The sequence below is a fragment of the Balaenoptera physalus genome, assembly GCF_965194825.1.
Source record: "Balaenoptera physalus genome assembly, chromosome: 2".
NCBI classification, from domain to species: domain Eukaryota; kingdom Metazoa; phylum Chordata; class Mammalia; order Artiodactyla; family Balaenopteridae; genus Balaenoptera; species Balaenoptera physalus.
The window spans coordinates 52910440-52931263 of record NC_138883.1 but is presented as its reverse complement, the minus strand read 5'-3'; the positions used below and the strand labels follow the sequence as shown (position 1 = coordinate 52931263).

The following is a 20824-nucleotide window of genomic DNA, read 5'->3' as shown; positions in this document are numbered from 1 at the left end:
ATAATTTTATAAATGCTAAATTTGAGCAGACTGAATCAAAGGACCTATATAATTAAGTAAAATTAGCCCCACCTGCCCCATTTCTTTATAGAATTCATCATAACCTCTCAAGCAGGTACAAAGTTTGTATTTCATCCTAATATAAATAACATAATTAATTCTTATTTGCCTTTGAAATCATGAGTCATCAACATATAACTGCCTGAAATATATTAAAATAAATTAATTTTTTAAAATCATAATTTGTAGGTGCCCTCATGTTAGAAATACACATAATCTGAGAAATTTCAAATAGTTTATAGTTACCATAATTATGATAATTTAAAATATACCTGTATTTTAAAATGTTCTAAATTTACAAATTTTAATATGTTTATTTTAATAAACTATGAAAAATACAACTAAATTAAGAATTTACCAATTAAGAGCCAATATTCATTTTCTTCCAAATGGGAGTAGAAAAACAATCAAAACAACTTTTAGACCCTGCTACAAAATTATGCCAATTGGTCAGGGGGTGTGCATGACAAGAAATAAATAAACATAACATTTTATGTTTTATAAAATTCTGTGAATTGTTCTTGATAAGGTCTAAGATAATTAGATTAGTATGATAAATAATGACATTTATGTAACAGAAGATTTTTCATAGCATGGCAAGTAATCAACAGGGGCCAACAAATGATTGGACACTCCATGACAGATATACAGTTATAAGCTCCACTATGATGTCAATTAAGAGTAAGAAAGTTAAGAAAACACATTATTGGTAAATCTACAGATGACACTGACTTTTAAAATGATGCCTAGACATTGCTTTTTTAAGCAGTTCTAGGAAATTGATTTTTATTAACAAAAATTCCTATTCACAAAATGTAATGGGGTCATGGAAAACATGACTGATAACAAAGACATTTGTTTTCCAAAGCAATTATTTACACTTGTTTAAATATATACATTGCCAGGTCATTCCCCAGAAAGTCTAATTCAGTAGGTATGGAATGGGCCCAGGAATCTGTACTCCATGATACAACTGTTCTGCTGCAAAAAACTTTTAGAAATCCTTATCTACAGCAGACATTGTTTCTGTCTTCATATGCTGTGTCATTTGGGCATTGTGCAAATCAGGTCAATAGACTGATTGAAATTTAAAAGTTTATTTGACTATAGAGATGTTAAAGTGAAATTTTGTCTGTACCAAAAATACATTTTTTAGTCAATTATTTGATCTCTATTCCAAAAATTATTTCCAAAGTTACACTTTCCTAAGTATATTAACAGAGATTAATCAAACATATTACAGTATTTATAATATTGTAGAATATTCTCCCCCTCAATAAGTTACACATTTTCCTTGACATTGTGCAAACCATGAGTTAAAAATATGGGAACTTTATCTCTCTCATTTAGAGATTCACAAGAGGGAAAGCTTAAAGAGCACCTGACTCTCATGTTGGTTATGGCAATGGTGACTTAGGATCTTCTTCTGATGTTAGAAAAGCAATGAACTTATTTGTTAGTTTATAGACCTGTTTGCATGGAGATGATGAAAGCTTAATTTATTCCTGGTGTACTTTGAGAGCTACCTCAATGATTTCACCTATTTGAAATGCACAAACTCTCCCTATTTTGTGCACAGCCAGATGGGAAAAGTGCTGAAGCAAACCTGGTTTGAATATGTAAAGCACCAAGCACATGACATACCTGATTATAGTTATTGAAGAGTCAAACAAGGTACTAGCTTATATTTTTAAACCCAATTATTTACCATAACTCTGAAGCTCATTTTGTAATGACTGTCAATCTAAAATTTTGTGAGTTTATAAAAGAGAATAATAGTTTATTTTGTTTGCTCAGTCTAGATATATAATATTTTTGCTTAAAAAATAATGGACCAGAAAACTGAAAGTGATCTTGTGCTCTTCATAGGACAAGAAGTCAAATCTCTGTTTTCTGAGCTGATAATTGTTAAAAATCATCTTAGAAATAGTCACCCAGCTGCTTTACAAGATGTCAGGAGTTGGAAAGTCTGTCACCTCTTCTGATAATTTTCTCCTTTCCACTTTAAGAAGTCCTTATTTACTCCTACTAAAACACTATGGCTGAGATTTAAGATCATTTTCTCAGCTCCACAAAAATTTTGAGTAGCTAGTCAGTCTCCTATTTTAAAATAACCCTTCAAACACTGGGATCAATCTTGTCCCCTCCCCTTGGTTACTAGCTGTGGGGAATTAGAAAATAATAAAATCACACATTTGTTCAACATAAAAATATTAAATATAATTTCATTGTACCTTGGTCTTTAAAGACTTTTTGTTTGTGTTAATTCAGTTCATCCTCAAAATAACCCAATAAGGATACTTTTTTTTATTTTTTTAAATTTTAATTTTATATTGGAGTATAGTTGATTAACAATGTTGTGTTAGTTTCAGGTGTACAGCAGAGTGATTCAGTTATACATATACATGTATCTATTCTTTTTCAAGTTCTTTTCCCATTTAGGTTACTACGGAGTATTGAGCAGAGTTCCCTGTGCTATACAGTAGGTCCCAATGAAGATACTTCAATTGCTACAGGCCAGTTTATTACGTGTCAGGTGATAGGAAAACACATGGCAAAAAAAAAAAAAAAATCCACCTGTTTACATCCCAGTAGTTATAAAGATAAACTAAAATAATAAACATGAAGTACTTTTAAAATTAATAAAGTATTTCTCAAGTGAAAGGTTGTAACATAAGTAATAATATACCACTATTATGTTATTTTTCATTCCACTGGATGGAAGAAATTTTCACACACATTGAGGTATGGGGAAGTCAGTCTGGCTTATACATGATTTGGCTTGAACTAGAACAGCCTACCTTATGGCCTGTCAACATGCATTGTATGTCTGCTTTAACCATTAAAGAAAAGAATGAATTTAAAAATCAAAATGGAGTAACTGTGTTTCAGGCATCCAGGATGGAGCCAGGTGGCCATTGTGGATGTGGTTTCAGACACATTCCTGCATCATTGGGAACTTGAATTTTATGAACTGTATCAGACTCAAGCACACCATCAATTGTTTTCAAAATGACATCTGCAAGCAGCAGCGAGCTGCAACCTTATGGTCTCAAGGTCTTCCCTTATAACTGTGCAACCATTTCAGACCCCAACCAATACTTGCTTAACAAGCACCCTTACTTCTTGCCAGCTCCAATTCTAATTCTTGACAAACAACTTACGTAATTTTGCCTTTATAAGCATCCCCCATTTTGCAGCCTGGTGGAACACAATTCAGGTGCTTCCTGAATCTGTGTCTCCTGGGCTATAGTCCTCATTTTGGCTCAAATAAAACTCTTTTATATTCCTATTATAGATTGTTTATGGACTATCTCCATTGACACACTGCAATGCCTTTACCCATCCCATAGGACCTACTTCCATTTAATTTTTAATTTTTCTCTCTGAATCATGTGTATTCTAAAAATACATTAAAGAAACTAAGAAAAACAAAATCAGTTATAATAATTCACAAAATAGTTCATGCCAAGAAGAATAATGTAATCACACCAAGTTCTTACATTAATAACTGATTTTTATTTCTCAATATCCTATTTGTTCTTTTAAGTGAAATGAAATTATTAACTTTTATAAGTCTTAGGGCCAGCAAGATTTTATAATTCTATTTTTTCCTGCAACACAGTTTTCATCAAGTCCTTCTCATCTTTCTTGATAAAGTTTTTGTCTGCCACATTCTTCTTTTAATTTCCTCTAATACTTTTATCCAGTGCTTAATGAGGATTTCTCTAGTTTAAGGTGATTTACATCTTAGCCAATAGCCCTATGCCTATCATTGCTGACCCATAATAGGAACACAGTAAGTTTCTGATGAATAAATGCATGAATAAATGAATGAATAAATAAAAGAATGACCTTTCAAAATTTGAACAACTCAGTGGAACACATGTTGATGAATCAACGTATGAGCACACAAGATTTCATCTTTGCAGAAAGTCCTAGGTTTAATCTTTCCACCAAATGAGCTGGATGGGGTTGCTAACTACTAGCTCATTGTCAGAGGAATAAATAAAGTATGTTCCACATGCTTTATATACATCAACTCAGTAATTCCTTCCTATAAGTTTATGAGTTTATGAGGAAACTGAGGCAAAGAAGAGTGAAGTGACTTGCTCAACAAGATCCAAGAGCTAATAAGTGACAGAACTGGGACCCAAACCAAGGAACACCAAAGCCCACACTTTTCAAGGTTTTTGTTAATGGGAAAAGTACCTTTAAAACTCTATATTTTAATATAATGATTTAAGAGTAAAAATTCATATTAATTGCCAATGAAAATTTCTCAAAACCTGTTCAAATTCTAATTTTTAAGTGCTTCTTTATATACAACCTTACAAAAGATAGTTCATTCACATGCTCTCTTTGCTCTTTCACTTAGACATTTCTTCTTAATAAGTTTGCAATTATTCTGAGGTCTATATTACTAAACACAGGCTAACATAAGTTGCAGTCTTGCTAATGTTTTGACATTTTCTACAAAAATACTTTCCTAAAAACACCTACCTGAAATTACCAATTAGCTTTCTTGACATGAAACAGAGTAAGAAAAAGGTTCTTTTACTCAGTTTTGGAATCACAAAACACTTTTAGCAATTTAGAGCACAAATTTTCATATGAAAAATCTAATATTTCTCAGCAATTTCTTTGAACAGAATATAGGCTGGCTTGTGACATTTATGAATACATTATTTTAAGGAACTATAATTTTGCTTGCTGTATAAACAAACATATTACATGGGAGCATATTGCAATTAAATTTTATAGTGTCCACTTAAAAGTTTTTTATATACTACAGAATTTTCTGGAAAGAAAAGATGCCTTGTTCCTTACATATACTATAGAAATCATTTGGTGTATAAAAAAGTTAAACAGACTTTTTAAACATTTGTTGTGGATAACAGAAATAAAACATTCAGAGGTAGTTCCGTACCTGTTTTATTGGAAAGTCTAAATGACACCATCTTATCAGGAATATTACATACATTCCTCACTGAAGCAATGCAGCTATAATTAGCATAGTCCTGAGGTCGAAGATTCTTTAGTTTTAATATCTTTGTTTCACCCTGAAAATGTAGAAAAAGTCATTAGAAAAAGTCAATGGTAACCAAAATTAATAAATGGATGAATCATGGCACTGTATTTAAAATTATATTATCAAAATATGGTAGATTGCCATTTTTTAAGGAAAATACCCTAAATTAAAACAAAAAAAAAATACTATCACATTTAAAAATCAAACTGTAATGTGCTTGGAGATAAAAACTGACTACAATGAAAATTCATAGCTTTTTTTTTTTTTTTTTTTTTTTTTGCAAACTAGCTTCCTAAGGGGGGAAATCTATTCCTGGTGGTAGTTATGCAAATTATTATGCAAAGATCAGAACAGTGTACTTAATAATGGAGTTTATTCAACAAACACTGTAACCTATGCAGGCTTCAACATGAAATGTTATGAAAGAAAAGGATTCTGAAGAGCCAATAAATGAAACACTGTTGGTAAAACAAAGTTAATGAGGTCAATCTAATGATAGATAATTAAATTAAACATACATAAATATTTTGTGTATATGGAGCAATGACAGATGATAAATCTTAAACTGCATTTAAAAAGTATTCATAAAAAAAAGTATTCATGAGTGTTTCTATATTATTATTATTTGTGTTACTTTATGTTCAGGAATTCAAGGTTTAAGTCTCCTGGGTAAATCTGCAAAATTGCAGATAGACTCAAATCAGGCAAGTGGTCAAAAACATCTTACAGGGCTTCCCTGGTGGCGCAGTGGTTGAGAATCTGCCTGCCAATGCAGGGGACACGGGTTCGAGCCCTGGTTTGGGAGGATCCCACATGCCGCAGAGCAACTGGCCCCGTGAGCCACAATTGCTGAGCCTGCGCGTCTGGAGCCTGTGCTCCGCAACAAGAGAGGCCGCGATAGTGAGAGGCCCACGCACCGCGATGAAGAGTGGCCCCCACTTGCCACAACTAGAGAAAGCCCTCGCACAGAAACGAAGACCCAACACAGCCATAAATAAATAAATAAATAAATAAAATTAAAAAAAAAAAAATCTTACACACTCTTGATGAGCCAAAAAAGACCATGCAAAAACACTGAAATTGTTCAAAAGATAAAAAGAACAAACAACAACAAGAAGAAGAGGAAAAAACCTGCCCAATTCAAATAAGGTCTCCTGGGATTTCTTTACCATCTAAAGTTATTAATGCGTCTCTCAAAATAGTTCCTTTCACAAGTAACTTAATTATGGAGATGGTAAAAAGTCTCCCAATGACATCATATTTGGTAGAGCATTTTATAATGTTAATTTTTTCCAGATAACATCTGTACAGAACCATGTGTTTCTTTTATTTTACTTAAGTAACATCATTCAAGTCCTAAAAATTGCAATACTTTGATACACTATTCAGAAGAATCAGAATATTTAGTGATTTAATACATAAAGACACTGCCTGTTCAGTTGCAGAAAAAAAAGCTTGCCCACACATATGCAGGCACACAGAGTTTTCCAAATGTCAAATGAGTCTTTCCTTCAGTGTGCATGGGTATTTGGCCATAATTCCTTTCATTCATTGTCAAAATTCAGTCTTAAAACAGTCACACCTTGAGCATTTTCCTCAGTGGGATAAATAATAATCTTCTATCTTTCAATTTTTCTTTAGGAAAGACATTGCCTTTTTTCTGTATAAACAGACGCAAATACACCCCACAGGAATATATACAGAGTCAGAGTGTATGGTTCTAGAATTTATATTGGGTTGGCCAAAAAGTTCGTTCGAGTTTTTCCATAATAGCTTATGGAAAAATCCGAATGAACTTTTTGGCCAGCCCAAATTTTAAAACATGCTCTCAAAGTATTACAGAGTTCTCATTTATATTAACTATATACAATGCATATAAAAGTGTGCTTAGTTACAAAGCATAGTTGAAAGAATGTTATACTAGAACCTGCTGACTCAGATAGTTTTTTGAATGAGATAATACATCTTACTCCTCCTACCTCTTTGACTGTTGTTGCTTAGATTTCTTCACTTTTCTTTCTCCTCTCAACACTTAATTAACTGTTGGTATTCTCTGGAATTCTATTTGTTCTACAGTTAATCACACTTTATAAAATTCCCTTAAATGATTTTATCCTTGCTGATGAATTTATACTACAAGCCTGATGAATTTATTCCTGGCCCCCCTCAAGTCTTTATCCCTATTCCAAAATTCTCCCTCAAGTTTTAGACGTATATGCCAATTTTTTACCTCAATATGTCCATTTTGATGTCTCATAGGTACGTAAAACTCAACATATGCAAAAATGGACTTCAAGTCTAAATCTACTCTTTCTTCTTTAGTTAACAGGAATCTTAGGCTTTCAATTATTACACCTTATTCATATATTCAGTATCTCTATCTCAGATTTTATTGACCTTTCAACATGTTCAATTCTGAACATTCTTTTATTTATTTTTAAAAGTAATGCTCTAAACCCAACATTCAGCTGAGAAATTTCTGATTGTGCTTGGTATAGTTTAAGAATCCAAGCAAGCATGATCCTCTAATCTAGAATCAGGACTTTTTTTTAACATGGAAATCTGATCATGCCATTTCTCTGCTTAAATCACAGGAATAACAATGGTATTGTCCTTAACATAAACGTAACAGTTGTTAACATGACTGTCAACCCTGTATGACCTGCATTCTCCTTGCCTCCCCAGTCTCCTCTCATTTTTGTAATGCCTTACACACATTCAGCTTCCTTTGGCCACAGACCCTTTGCATATGCCTGGTTCCTCACCTCTCTATGCCTAATCAATTTCATCTCATTCTTAAATCCCAACACTCCTCACTTCCACAGGTAAGTCTTTCCTTACTTTCTGGAAAAGGAGAAATTCATTTTTATGAGTTCTGCTTATATCTTTTTATAACAGTCTCATTTTTCCACTTATTTTGGTAATAGATTTATTTTCTGCCATACTCCTCCCCTTGCCAGTAAGTATCTAGAGGGCAGAGATTATGTCTGTCTTGTTCTCAGCACTATGTTCTAAGCACCTAGTACAGGACTTAGCGTAGAGAGACACTTTTTAAATGAATACTTTTGCAATTAAAAGTACTATGACTACTTATAGTTCACCACTCAGGGTTTTGCTTTATGCATATTTATTTATCCAGAATTTATTATCTGCTTGGTACCTGATATGAACTCAACAGATGTTAATATACATAGTCAACATTCTAAAAGGAATCATGCAGTGATAACAATTCTCAAATATATGCAGAGGATGAACAGTGCCATTTAGATGCGTATTTAATGATAAAGTCTCTTTATTCACATAGAATTAATCATATTCTGCCAGTATTTCTTGTTTCTGTTTCCACTGACAAATTATTTTTTAATCCATATTTTCTGGATACTATTTCAACACTTTGCTGAAACTGTATCTTCTAATGTCATTAATAATGCTCTTTTGTTAAAATTCAATAAATCTTTATTTCTTTTTTATGCTTCTGTACTTCTCTGCTTACTTCTAACACTTTAGATTACCTTTGCAATTTTGACAGTTCCTTGTGTGTAGGTAAAAAATTAGAAATATAATAATTTAGACACTTTTTGGTTGTATTCTATTTCCTTTTCTATCTACTATACAAATTTTAGTCTGCAATCTTCTACTATACTATATTCCTAGAGCAATCTGATGCATTATCATGGTTTCAATCAGCATTTATATATAGATACCTGACAAATTTCTAAGCAAAAAAAAAAAATATATCACACTTAAAAACCATCACCAATAGTATTGTAATTAATGAAATCCTGCTTTTCAAAACTTTTCCTGTCCTTTTAGTTGCAATGTTTGCTAGCCATTACACTCTTGCACTTGAGTTTCTCCCCACCCCATCTGGATCTCTTAAGATAATCTATCCTGGTTTTCTAATTCTTTTTGACCATTATTTTTGTTGTTGTTTACATTTATCGACTTCTTCTTGCATTACAGAGCCCTTACCCCCAAAAAAGCCACTACATACTTTGCCAACAAACAAGTTAGACTTGTCTCTTCTGTTTCTAGATTGAATTTTTTCTCTCTTGGATTCCCCTTGACCTCTCTATGCATGTCCTCTTCCACCACCTCTATCTATACCTCTGACCTCTAACCTAAGTTCTTCGATAACTGACTGACGAAGATTTTCATCAGTAAGACATACAATGTCATATCAAACTCAATGAGTTCACCATTCCATTCCACTTACACTCACTGCATCACCTCATATAAATTTTCTCTTCTGATGTTGTGCTACTTTTTAATGATCACCTTATCATTCTCCTCTAATCCAGACTCAAGACTCATGTCATCATTCACTCTTCACTGTTTCTCATTCCCCCACATTCAATGGCATCAAGTGCCTGAGATTATTCTTTAGTTTTTCTTTCACGAATGACCTTTGCTTTTCAATCTATAGGCATGATATTTGCTGTAGTCCCTCATCAACCACTGATTTAATGAATACGGCTTGATAGCTTATTTCGGCTAAGGTAATGTACTGCCTAGTATCAAGAACTGTTGCTCTCCTTTATTCTAATCTCTCTGCATGCTGCCACAATACTTGCCTTCATCATGTCATTTTCATGCTAGAAAACCCTAAATAGCTCTCCTACTCTGAAAGGTTATTTCAAAAACCTTTAGTGTGTCATTTGAAACTCTATGCAGTCTAAGCAAATTTACTTTTTTCTTATTCCTCACACAAATTAGTTTATTTATTATGTATTAATTTATTATTTTTATTTAATATTTATCCCCATCAAATTAGTTTAATCCCTATTTTAAGATGTCTTTTTATGATTTCAACTCTGTTTTTTTAATAAAACTATCCCTTGATATGAATCTTTTTCTGTTCCCATCTAAACCGAAGTGCAGTTCAAAAAAATCTGTATCTACTCTGTAACTCTTTTCTGACCTTCTCAGTTAGAAGTAAATTCTCTTCCTTTGGAACTTCTATTTCATTTTTATACCAAAATATCTATTTATAACTCACTATTGAGTATTTGGTTATGAAATTATCATTCAATGTGTTGACTTTGTTCTTTAACTGAATCATGAGGCCCCTAGGGGCAGAGTTATCTTATATCTCTAATAACACCTAATAGGGAGCCTTTTATATCCATTGCTTAATAAATATTTGTTGGTTGACAGGATATACTTAAAATTGGTCTTCCCACTCATAATATTCTGCAAGAAGTAATGTAGTTATAATATATAATCATAATGACTTTTAAAAATAAAAGGTACAAAAATATAAAATCTATAAAAATTAGACTTCATTTTTCCCACTATGCATTCTGTCCTATGTGTATGATGCTATATTTCTTGTACCATTCTTATTATTTTGTAATTTCTCTGCCCTTTCTATAATACTTGCCACATTAATAATCAATTGGAAACTGTCTGATTCTTTCTCTGTAATTTTTCTACAATTAAATATTTTTACTTGCACTACTAGAATAAATACACCATCAATTCTCTTGCTTCTCCCTATTCTTTGTAAAAAAATAAAAATTGTATCACAGAAAGTCAATCCTTTCAAATTCTTTCAAATGTTATGCCACACTTCCTGTCTATCAAATTTTATGAGATCGTCAGTTTCTTGACTTAAATTAACTACAACCATAGAGGAGGTGCTCGAAAGTTCTGTTTCTTGATATTCACGTTACGAAGCGAAATCTGATCTCTGTGAAAAAATGCATCATGCTATACACTTATGTTTCAGGTACTTTTCTATATATATGTAATATTTCAATGAAAAAATGTTTAGACAAAACTAACTATAGCCTTACTCTAAGTACTTTCCAAATGCTGGGAACACAGTGAAAAATACATTAAACTTTACATTTGAAACAATAAATATGTAAACAAAGACAGAGAATGATTTTTACAAGTATTAAATGCTGTCAAGTAAATCAAACAAGGTATGTGATAGAGAGATGGAGATGTGGTGAGCTATTCTGGATAGGACATTCTGAGAGGTATCTCTAAGGCTTTTGAGCTGAAACTTGAATGACTAGAAGGATGTTTGAAAGATGAGTTATCACATATAGTATGATAAAGATAATAGGAACCAAAACTGAGGAGACCTAACACAGCAGTAAGGTTGCCCTGTTGGAGGGTTAGATAGAAAATCAATGTGGCTGGAATATAGAGAAATGAAGACAATTGATTGACATTAAATTTCAGAGCCTGGAAGAGGCCAGACTAGATGGGCTGTGAGAGTAGGTTTTAATTTATTCTAATACTACTTATTTGGTGTTGAATGCCACTTGTCTACCTGATTATTATTTTTTTTCAAAACCTGCCCTCTCTTGTTGGAAAATATTTTAAACATGATTTCCACTCATCATAGCTGTATACCCATTAAACAACAAATGCCCCTACAGTTATTTTGAATATTTGCATACAGCCATTATTTCAAGGAAGAGTTTTCAAACTAAAAGCTCTTACCCTTGAGACAGTCTCTAAAAGTATTTTTCCTACATTCTTTCTATTTTCTGAGTTAATGTTTTGTCTGTACCAGTTGTATTTGTTTATATGTTTATATATGTTTTCTGTCATTTACATTATATATTTATATTAATACTGCCTTTTCCATTGTATAAGATAAGGCCACTTTAAATTCCATTCCTGCCATTTGTGCAGTGCTTTGCATGCTATCAACTTAGTCAAGATTGCTGACAAGAAAAGAACAGAGCCAACTCACTGTCCTGCACATAATGTTTTCAGTAAACCTTTTTGAGCCACATTGACTCTAATAGTAGTAATAACAATAAAAAAAAATCTTTATATTAGGGTAAGCTGAAAGACAGATTTAAGAAGCTGAGCTAGGGGCCATCCACAGAAGAATTGAACAGTCAATTATTAGCAAGAGCATGTAAATGGGAAGTAAGCCCCAAGGCACTGATAAAACAATCAAGTACATTTGAACCAACAGCAATGAAGCTATGGCCATTAAAATACAGAGGTCATTTTTGTAGTAGATGCATTCTGGAAATATTTTATATACCTAAGTTCTTGTGATTAGGAATGCTGCTACTGTTTATGTTATCCAAAAGTAAAGACTACAAATTGGGTAGTAATTGAGATTTTAAGGCTTAAACGGCCTTACTGTTGAGATGACTCCCACTCTTTAAAGACCAAAAAATATAGTCCAATAAATATAACGGTTTGTGCACAGCATATCCTAGTTAGTTCTTATGCAGATCAGAGCAGCAAAGTGGACACATGAGAAGGACAGACAAAATGGAGGAATAACTTTTACTGTGAATTCTAGGTCCACAATTGCCCATAGTTCAGCTCTCATTTGACTGGAGAATCATTTTGGGTGAACTAAGAAGATTTACATCTTGCAGTCAGGAAACAAGTTACCAAGGTGTCTGAGCTTACGAGACAGCCATCTAGGTTAATATGTAAGATTCCTCTATGTAGTATGTCAAAGAGGGAGAGGGGCTAATACAGACAAAATCTGTAAAAGGAATGTAGAAAATAACAGGCAGAGTTAAGGAAGAATTTGAACCCCACTCAATTAATTCACCACATTCAGGAAATGAGGAAAGCATTCAGGCTGACTCTCTTCCTCTCAATAAACAACTCCCAAAGCTCAGAATATTTTTAAAAAATATATCATAATGTATAACAAAATAGAGAATATATAAAACATGTGTGTGCATATACATATGCTATCAAATGGCATGTACGTACACATGAGTATATTTATAATGATTTAGACTTTACTACTTATAACTGCTTTATTGCATAATATTAATTTATTTTGTTGAACATATAAATTTAATATTCTGTGATATTGGAAGTCTTTTTTCATGTGAATTTCCATGATTTGTAAAAAGGAATTTTCAGTTGATTATTGTCTAATTGTATAATTAGTCTAATTAGTCTAATTATAACTAATTACATAATTGATGTAAATATGTTCAGTCTTGTAATTAGATGGTGTAATTACAATACACAAGATGATGTCATGAACATCTTTACAAAAGTTCTTGAGAAATAGCAAGAGTACATATAGTTTGTAAAATTTAAGTACACATTTCTTTAACATTCACAAAATTATTTGAAACTCCTGTATTTAAATTTTTAAAACTACTTTTTAAATAAAATAAATAAAGGGAAGGCATTCTATGCATTAGTCAGTGGCCCTTACCAATGGTGACACTGTCTAGTGAAATAATGCCCATAGCCTGAAGCAGTATTTCTATTTTACTTAGAAAAGGAATTGAAACTTTCTTTTAATATTTACTTTCAGATATCGGTAAAAAGAAAAAAAAAAACCAAACATTCCAATTTACACTCATTTTTTGTAGCTCTAATGACTAATTTATAATAAACTTCTAAATAAATAATAGTATATGCTAGCCGACATCTTCCGTATTAAATGAGTGGAAGTATGAAAAGGATAATTATTCCTCTTAGACGTATATGCTTTTTAATTCATATCGGCCTCAGGAACACATACCAATTTCCTTCTGGAAACATGATCTATAAAAAGGCATAATCAAGATTTTGTATTTCTACAGGATGGTGAAATAAATATTCACTTCAAATTGATATAGGTATTAACTTAGTATGAATGTGCATGTGGGGTAGATATATCTCATTATCTTTGAAATTCTGTTTTATTTAAAACAAGACATTGTTATTGAATAGCAAAACATAATATGTTTAAAAGAAATTTAATTTTCTAATATTAAAAATAAGCAGACTTATGATCTGTCATTTAAATCCTTCCATGATATAGTCCCAGTATACCTTCCCAGCTTTACAGTCCACTGTTCCCCACATACACCAATTATTATTCCAGCCATCCAGAGACATGGCCAGTCTCTGAAGATTTTGTCTTCCTTCTGTATATTACACATGCTATTGCTCTCCATCCTGAAATGTTCTCTCCATAGCACTATTGTGTGCCTCTTTTTGACAATAATTTCTACTTTGTATCATAATCACTGTTTACTTTGACTTCTACCCATGTTTATCAAAGTTAGAGGAGGAGCCTTGCCTAGTAGCCTCTATATCTCTAATAGAGAGTTGCCCATATCTTGCACAAAACAGATCTCAGTCATTTTAACTGGATCTTATTTACACTATGAAGCCACAGAGGTGATAGATCTATGAAAATAAATTATTATTGAAGTACTCCAATACAAACAAAGCTAAAATGGAAAGTTTTTTCTTCATAAAGTACACACGGCAGTTGATGGGAAACAATAGTCCAAGAAATCAATAACACCTAAGAATACATATACATACACACTAACCTGATAAGCAAAAGGAAAAGTGAACACCATTCCTATCTCATTATAAATGGCAAAGCCATTACAGGAAGGCAAAACAAAACAAAACAAAACAAAGACTATCTTGGGAAGCATTTCAAGGATACAAAAAAAAGTTAATTTTAAATCTAAAGCAAATATGATATGTAGACCAAATAATTAATGCCTTTATTTCAATAGCATAATTCTGAATAGTTACTTACAAATGTTTGGGTTACCTTTTAATGTAGAGAAAAACAACTAGATATGATAACTTTGTAAATTGGAATCTACATAAAAATTATGCTTTATCATTGTAAAAATAAAGACCACACGCTAAATACATTGTGTTGCTTTCTACTGCTGGACAACCACAATTCACTGTCCTTCCAAATTTCCAATGCAGCTAGAAGCTACTAATGAGGACGTAGTTTGTTATCAAGTAGATTCACGGGTAAAAATGTTCTTTACATCATATTTGTCTGTATTATAAAAATGTGCCCTGGAGGCTGGAATCAGTCCTGGAATTCTCAATCTATTAATTCTAATTTTTTCATTCAACAGAATTTTTAGAGAAATCCTGCTTATTCTGTAATTCCCTATATTTGAAATTATACAAAAGTAATAATGTTATCATATGTACCACCCCCTCCTGAAGAAACTGTGGACTCAAGCAGAGTTTCAAAATGGCAGCCCAGAGGGTCAAATATAGAACTCTGGCAGCAACAGGTGGTATATTGTTTTATAAAAAGTGGGCATGCACAGCAAGCCTTACCAGTTCTTATTTTCATACTACATAACCCCCTCCAACAGATCACATATTTATGTTACCAGATAGTTTCAGTAGGCATCTGCATTTGTGTTTCCTGCATAAAAGTAAACCTCCTATGGCCCACTGAATAAGAAAACTGTTGGATTTTCAGGTGGATATATACACCTAGCTGCCTTGCCCCAAGAGGTAATTTGTTTATAAGAAACCCTCGAGAATTTCTTAAGTAAATGACTAGCTTCCTGTGCATTTATGATAAATACACATTTATATATGAAAATACTCAAAGCAGTATCTTAAAGGTTGATAAACCTAAATAAAACTGGTATTGAAAAATCTTACATATGCTGTCAAATTGTTCATAGAGCAATACTATGCATGACAAAGAGGTAAAGTCAAAATGAAGGAGATCAGGTTTTTCTTTGCTTGATTATAATACATTGCCAATATCAATCATCCTCAGTTCTATAACTTTAATATCAGTCTTCTCAAATTGAGCTATAGATTCAACAAAACTTTACTCAAAACCTTATCAGACTCTCTGTAGAAGTCAACAAGATGATCCTAAAATTTATATGGAAATACAAAGAAATGAAAACATCTAAAACAATTTTGAAAAAGATGAACATGGTTAAGGGACTTATTCTTTCTGATTTTAAGACTCGTTATAAAGCTACAGTAATTAACACAGTGTGGTATTGGCATAAAGACAGACATATAAATCAATGAGACAGAATAAATAGTTCAGAAATAGACCCTAATACATAGGGCCAATTGATTTTCAATTTAAGTGCCAAAAGCTACCAAGATAATTTAAACCTCTTGGTTAAATAGATGATAAAATGGAATAATTTATCATCCAATGATAATAATTTATCATCTGATAAATCCAGAAGGCAAGAAAACAGAGAAGTAAAATAAAACAAATGGGTCATATGGTAAAAAATTGATATTAGTCATTGGATTAAATGTACTAAAAATTAAGATAGTCCCACTGGATTAAAACAACAACAAAAATCTATATTCTGGTTACAAGTGACATGTTGTAAATATAAAGTTGGAAAGTAAAAGAGAGGAATATTTATCACTCTCCCCCACCCACTAAAGAACCCCACTAACCAAAGGAAAGCTTGTATAGTTAAATTAATGACAGACAAAACAGATTTAAGGCAAGAAACAGTGCCAGTGGTATAGAAGGATATTTCTGAATGATAACTTACCAGGAAGATAATATACTCAGATAATCCACTAGGAAGATATAAAAATCCTAATTCTGTATGTGCTAATAATATACCTTCAAAATATATAAAGCAAAATTGATAAAAATAAAGAAGAAAGAGACAAATCCACAGCCATAGTCATAGACATTAACTAACTTCTCTTAATAGCTTTTAGGACAGCAGACACAAAAATCAGGAAATACATAGAATATCTGAACAACAAAATTAACAAATGTGACCTATCTGAAACTCAACAATTTTAGAATGCACATTTTGTGGGTGCACATGGATCATTCATGGAGGTACATCACAGGCAAGTACACCATGCAAGTCTCAATTTCTAAAGACTGAAAATGTTGAGAGTATGCTTTCTGACCCAGTAAAATTAGACTAGAAATCAATTAAAAATTATAATAAGAAAATCATCAACAGTTTGGAAATTAAATACTTTAAAATTGATTTAATTATAGTATCATTCTCATTCACATTTCACTAAGCTTTCTTTAGTGGGTAAAGAGGAATGGAGTTACAGAGAGTGATTCAGGAGTTACTAATAATTTTAGCTATTCCTTAGTTACAAATCCAGACATCTCCATGGGAATATTGGCTCAATATATTTATTGAGAATCTTTCATGTGTCAGGCACCATTTGAGCTGTTGAAAAGACAAAGTCACTATAATTATTGAGTTTATGTCCAAATACACAAATAAGATAATTTGATAATTTCAGTGCTGTAGGGAAAAACAAAACAAATAAAAACAAACAAACAACAACAACAAAAAACTGGGTATTAGAAAAGAGTAACTGTGGAAGGGAAAAGATGTTACCTCAGATAGATCTGTCAGGAAAAGCCTTTCTCAGGTGATGAGTGCTTGGTGTTAAGTAGATCCCTGCCATATTATCTAATAAATAACATTCTACTTGGAGGAATTGAGAACATTCACACCCTAGACATGTCTAGGGCGAGTGTGACCAAAACAGTGAATAAGGTACAGAAGGCAAGAGAGAACAAGGCAGAGCAAGGTCAAACATGGCCCTGTAGGTCACGATACGTATTTGGATTTATTGTAAACATTGGGAAGTCACTGGAGAGATTAAAGCAGGAAAAATATTTACATTTTAAAATGATCACTCAGATGACTGGAGGTTTCTGTAATAAAACATGACAGCCAGTTAGGAACCTATTGCTATATTCCATGGAGAGATAATAGAAGTCATGTATATGGTTGGACTTGTGTATATCAGGCCCATGTTCAGTATGTCAACACACATGGTATGAAGAAAAACCACTGACAACATTTTGTCTGTGAGAAATCCAACATTCTCTGTGGTTATAAGAACTAAACTTCCCATGTGCTGCTCTTTGAGAGTTTTATCAATCCAGCCTACAAAATATGTTTAATGTTAACAAATTAAGTACATATATAACATAAAAGTATTGAAGTATTGTTTCTACATAATTTTTAGGACAGATATAAATATATAACCATTAGGGAGTGTGGGATTGACATGTACACACTGCTATATTTAAACCGGACAACCAACAAGGACCTATGCTGCTCAATCTTATGTAACAACCTAAACGGGAAAAGATTTTGAAAAAGAATAGATACATGTATATGTATACCTGAATCACTTTCTTGCACACCTGAAACTATCACAACATTGTTAATCAACTATACTCCAGTATAAAATAAAAAGTTAAAAATAAATAAATATAGAAAACAAAAACAAAAAAACCAAAAAAACCCCCAAATACATAGCCATTTCAGAAGGAGAGATAAACAACATAATCAAGTAACCAAAGGCAGGAAAGACATTTTTAAATAGGAGCTATAACTACATGTTATTGGCAATTATCAGCTACAGCAGGTGAATCCAGAGCACAGAATTTCAAGAAAAGTTTGTTTCTTAAATACTTTTTAAGAGAATTAATTCAGAGGGTCCAAGCAGCAGAGTTCCGAGTATAGCAAAAGAAAAAGTGTGTGTTATGCAGCATAGTATAAGCTAATATTCATAACAAAGAAAGTATCAGTATTGAAATGTTCAAATTTAAAAGTTGTTTTTCTCACAAAAGAATGGGGGAAGAAAAAGAAGGAAGAGAAAATAAAAGTTACCTTTAAAAGGTAGAATCAATAGCTACTAGTTTAGAGTTCTTGTAAGACAGATTTTTTAAGAGTTGCTAACACAGAAACAGCAACAAATTCAAAATGAATGAAAAATTTGATTGTGCTTATTTAATAACTTTAAAACAAGTTCTTAATTATTTTGAAAGTATAGAAGTTTTCCCCCAATTTGGACAAGGGCCATGTGTTCATTTCTAAGTGATAAGACCCTTCTGCAGGTAAGAAACTGCCTACAGTGATTATGTACCTAGTGAATATGTGTTTAGAATTGCCTTGGTATGGTAAACATCATGTGAAACAGAAAATTATGTTTTCTAAATGTTAACAATGTCTATATTTTAAAAGAAATTGACAATAAAAGAATCAAATAAATGATAGGTGATCATTTATTTGGATTTCTAAACGTTAGAGACATCCAAGAAACTAAATACTGTTGACAAATTTTTAAAGTTATTTTGCTCAATAAAAAAAAATGGATTTTAGTAAAAATTAAAGAATGAATTGCCATATTTATTTAATGCTGTATTTAATGACAAAAAATGGGATGCTGGGAAATTTACAAACTCAGGATAATCTTATATTATTAGAGAGTTGAGATGTGAAACTTTTAATAATCTTTAACATTCTGAAGTAGAATATTTACAACATTTTAAATTTGGTTATATACTTCCCTAGTTAAGGATATATGATGTTCCAAACTTTAACAATGTAGTCAAATTCCTGTTTATCTTATTACCCATATAATTTTTTTAAAAAAATTCATGGTCACAATTATTTTGAAAATTTTTCCAAGTACATTTTTTTATTTAAAACTTCTTCTTTGTTAGTTAGGTTTGTGTTCCTTTCTGGTCATCAAAAAATCTTTATAATAACAGCATTTAAATATTCCTACAACTTCAATGTCCTCCTCAAGAATTATTAATTCATTAACTATACTTCAATAAAATTTAAAAAAATACATTACAGAAGAATGTTCCATATTACATTCACTCTATATAAAATTAATTCAAATTTTCTTTTTATTAAATAAGTTTTTAATGACTCAGATATTTTAGCTTTTACATAATTACGGTTCTATACTTAAACTAAACCAAAACTGAAAATGAACAAAAAAAATCAGACAGATTTTTTTCCCTAAAACCAAAACCAAATAAATTTCAAGTAGATTTCTTCATTCTTTTAAAATGTATTTACCATTGCAAATAGGGAAATCAAAATCTCTTCTTTAAGAAATATTTCCCACAAAAAAACAAAGCAGGCAGCAAGTGTATAATTACGTACTTTAGAGTGAAACCTAGGCAAACCTATAGACAAAGAAATATGTTAGGATACATTAAATTGTTTTCAAGAGTTAACATTATCAATTTAACTACCACATGAAAAATAAACAAATTGTTCTTCATTATTTGAGTCCTCTGATCTTTCAAGCACATGTTATTTTTTCAAAGGTCAGACTGGGAGAAATTATCTTTTCAAATTGATGTAGTATTGCATGCTGCCTGAATTAGAAAGGTAACCAGCAGAGTGGGGTGGAAAATACTATACCTCAATTCCTACCTGGGTAAAGAAGGGTTCATAAATCTCAACTCCTTTATCAGACCCTTGTAGTAACACCTCCTGGCCACGTCTCCAGCTGTACCGAACAGGTGGATTGGAATTGGCAACACACCGGAGGAACACTGTTCTCTCATAGTAAAATTGTTCTTTAGCTTCACCTATACTTTGGTGAACAGTTACTACTGGATCATCCAAATCTAGAAAACATAAAAACAGTGTTATGAGTTACATGGATTTTAAAGTACTGTACATATAAAACCTAACCAAAGATGAATTTTCCTAATTGAATGTATTATTTTTAACTAGACTCTTTTTCATTGAGTTTATTGAACTCATTTGCAGAGAAATTTCCAGTGATAGAAGGTAAAGCTAAATAATAGTTACTTCTTAAGATCTCTATTTGCTGAAATAGTACAGATGACTACATATTTCCAACACATCGCCAACAGCCACATAAAACAGAGCTCCATGAGAGAGATCAGAAAACTTAAGAGGTTAGCCAAAACGAAGAACCATAGTCATAAAAATATCAAGTAGCTCAACTAGCTCTTAACTTTAACATACTACTTTTTCCAATTATTTATAACATGTATTTTAAAAATAACTTATGTTTATAAATTATTATAATCTTTGTAGTAAGAAAATATCTTGTACTGGGTTAAATTTTTCCTTCATCTCATACTTTATATCCCAGATCATATTTGCTAGTTAAAAATGTGCTAACAGAAGGTACTATTAAAAGGCATTAATATTTCTATTATTGAATACTGGAACTAAA

General features: G+C 31.8%; 1 protein-coding gene across 4 annotated transcripts in view; it reads right to left on the bottom strand.

The window, feature by feature from the left end:
- The window catches only part of MDGA2 (MAM domain containing glycosylphosphatidylinositol anchor 2), an 809247-nt gene that overhangs the window by 282711 nt on the left and 505712 nt on the right, over nucleotides 1-20824 (bottom strand). For all 4 annotated transcript variants that reach the window (XR_014261129.1, XM_082452081.1, XM_082452083.1 and 1 more), the window contains exons 4-5: nucleotides 20047-20243; nucleotides 4991-5123 (exon numbers count right to left, since the gene is read on the bottom strand). Coding sequence is in view for 3 of the 4 variants with exons in the window: in XM_082452081.1 (XP_082308207.1) it covers nucleotides 4991-5123; nucleotides 20047-20243 (330 nt within the window). In the remaining variant the exon portion in view is untranslated. The remainder of the gene's footprint in view (nucleotides 1-4990; nucleotides 5124-20046; nucleotides 20244-20824) is intronic.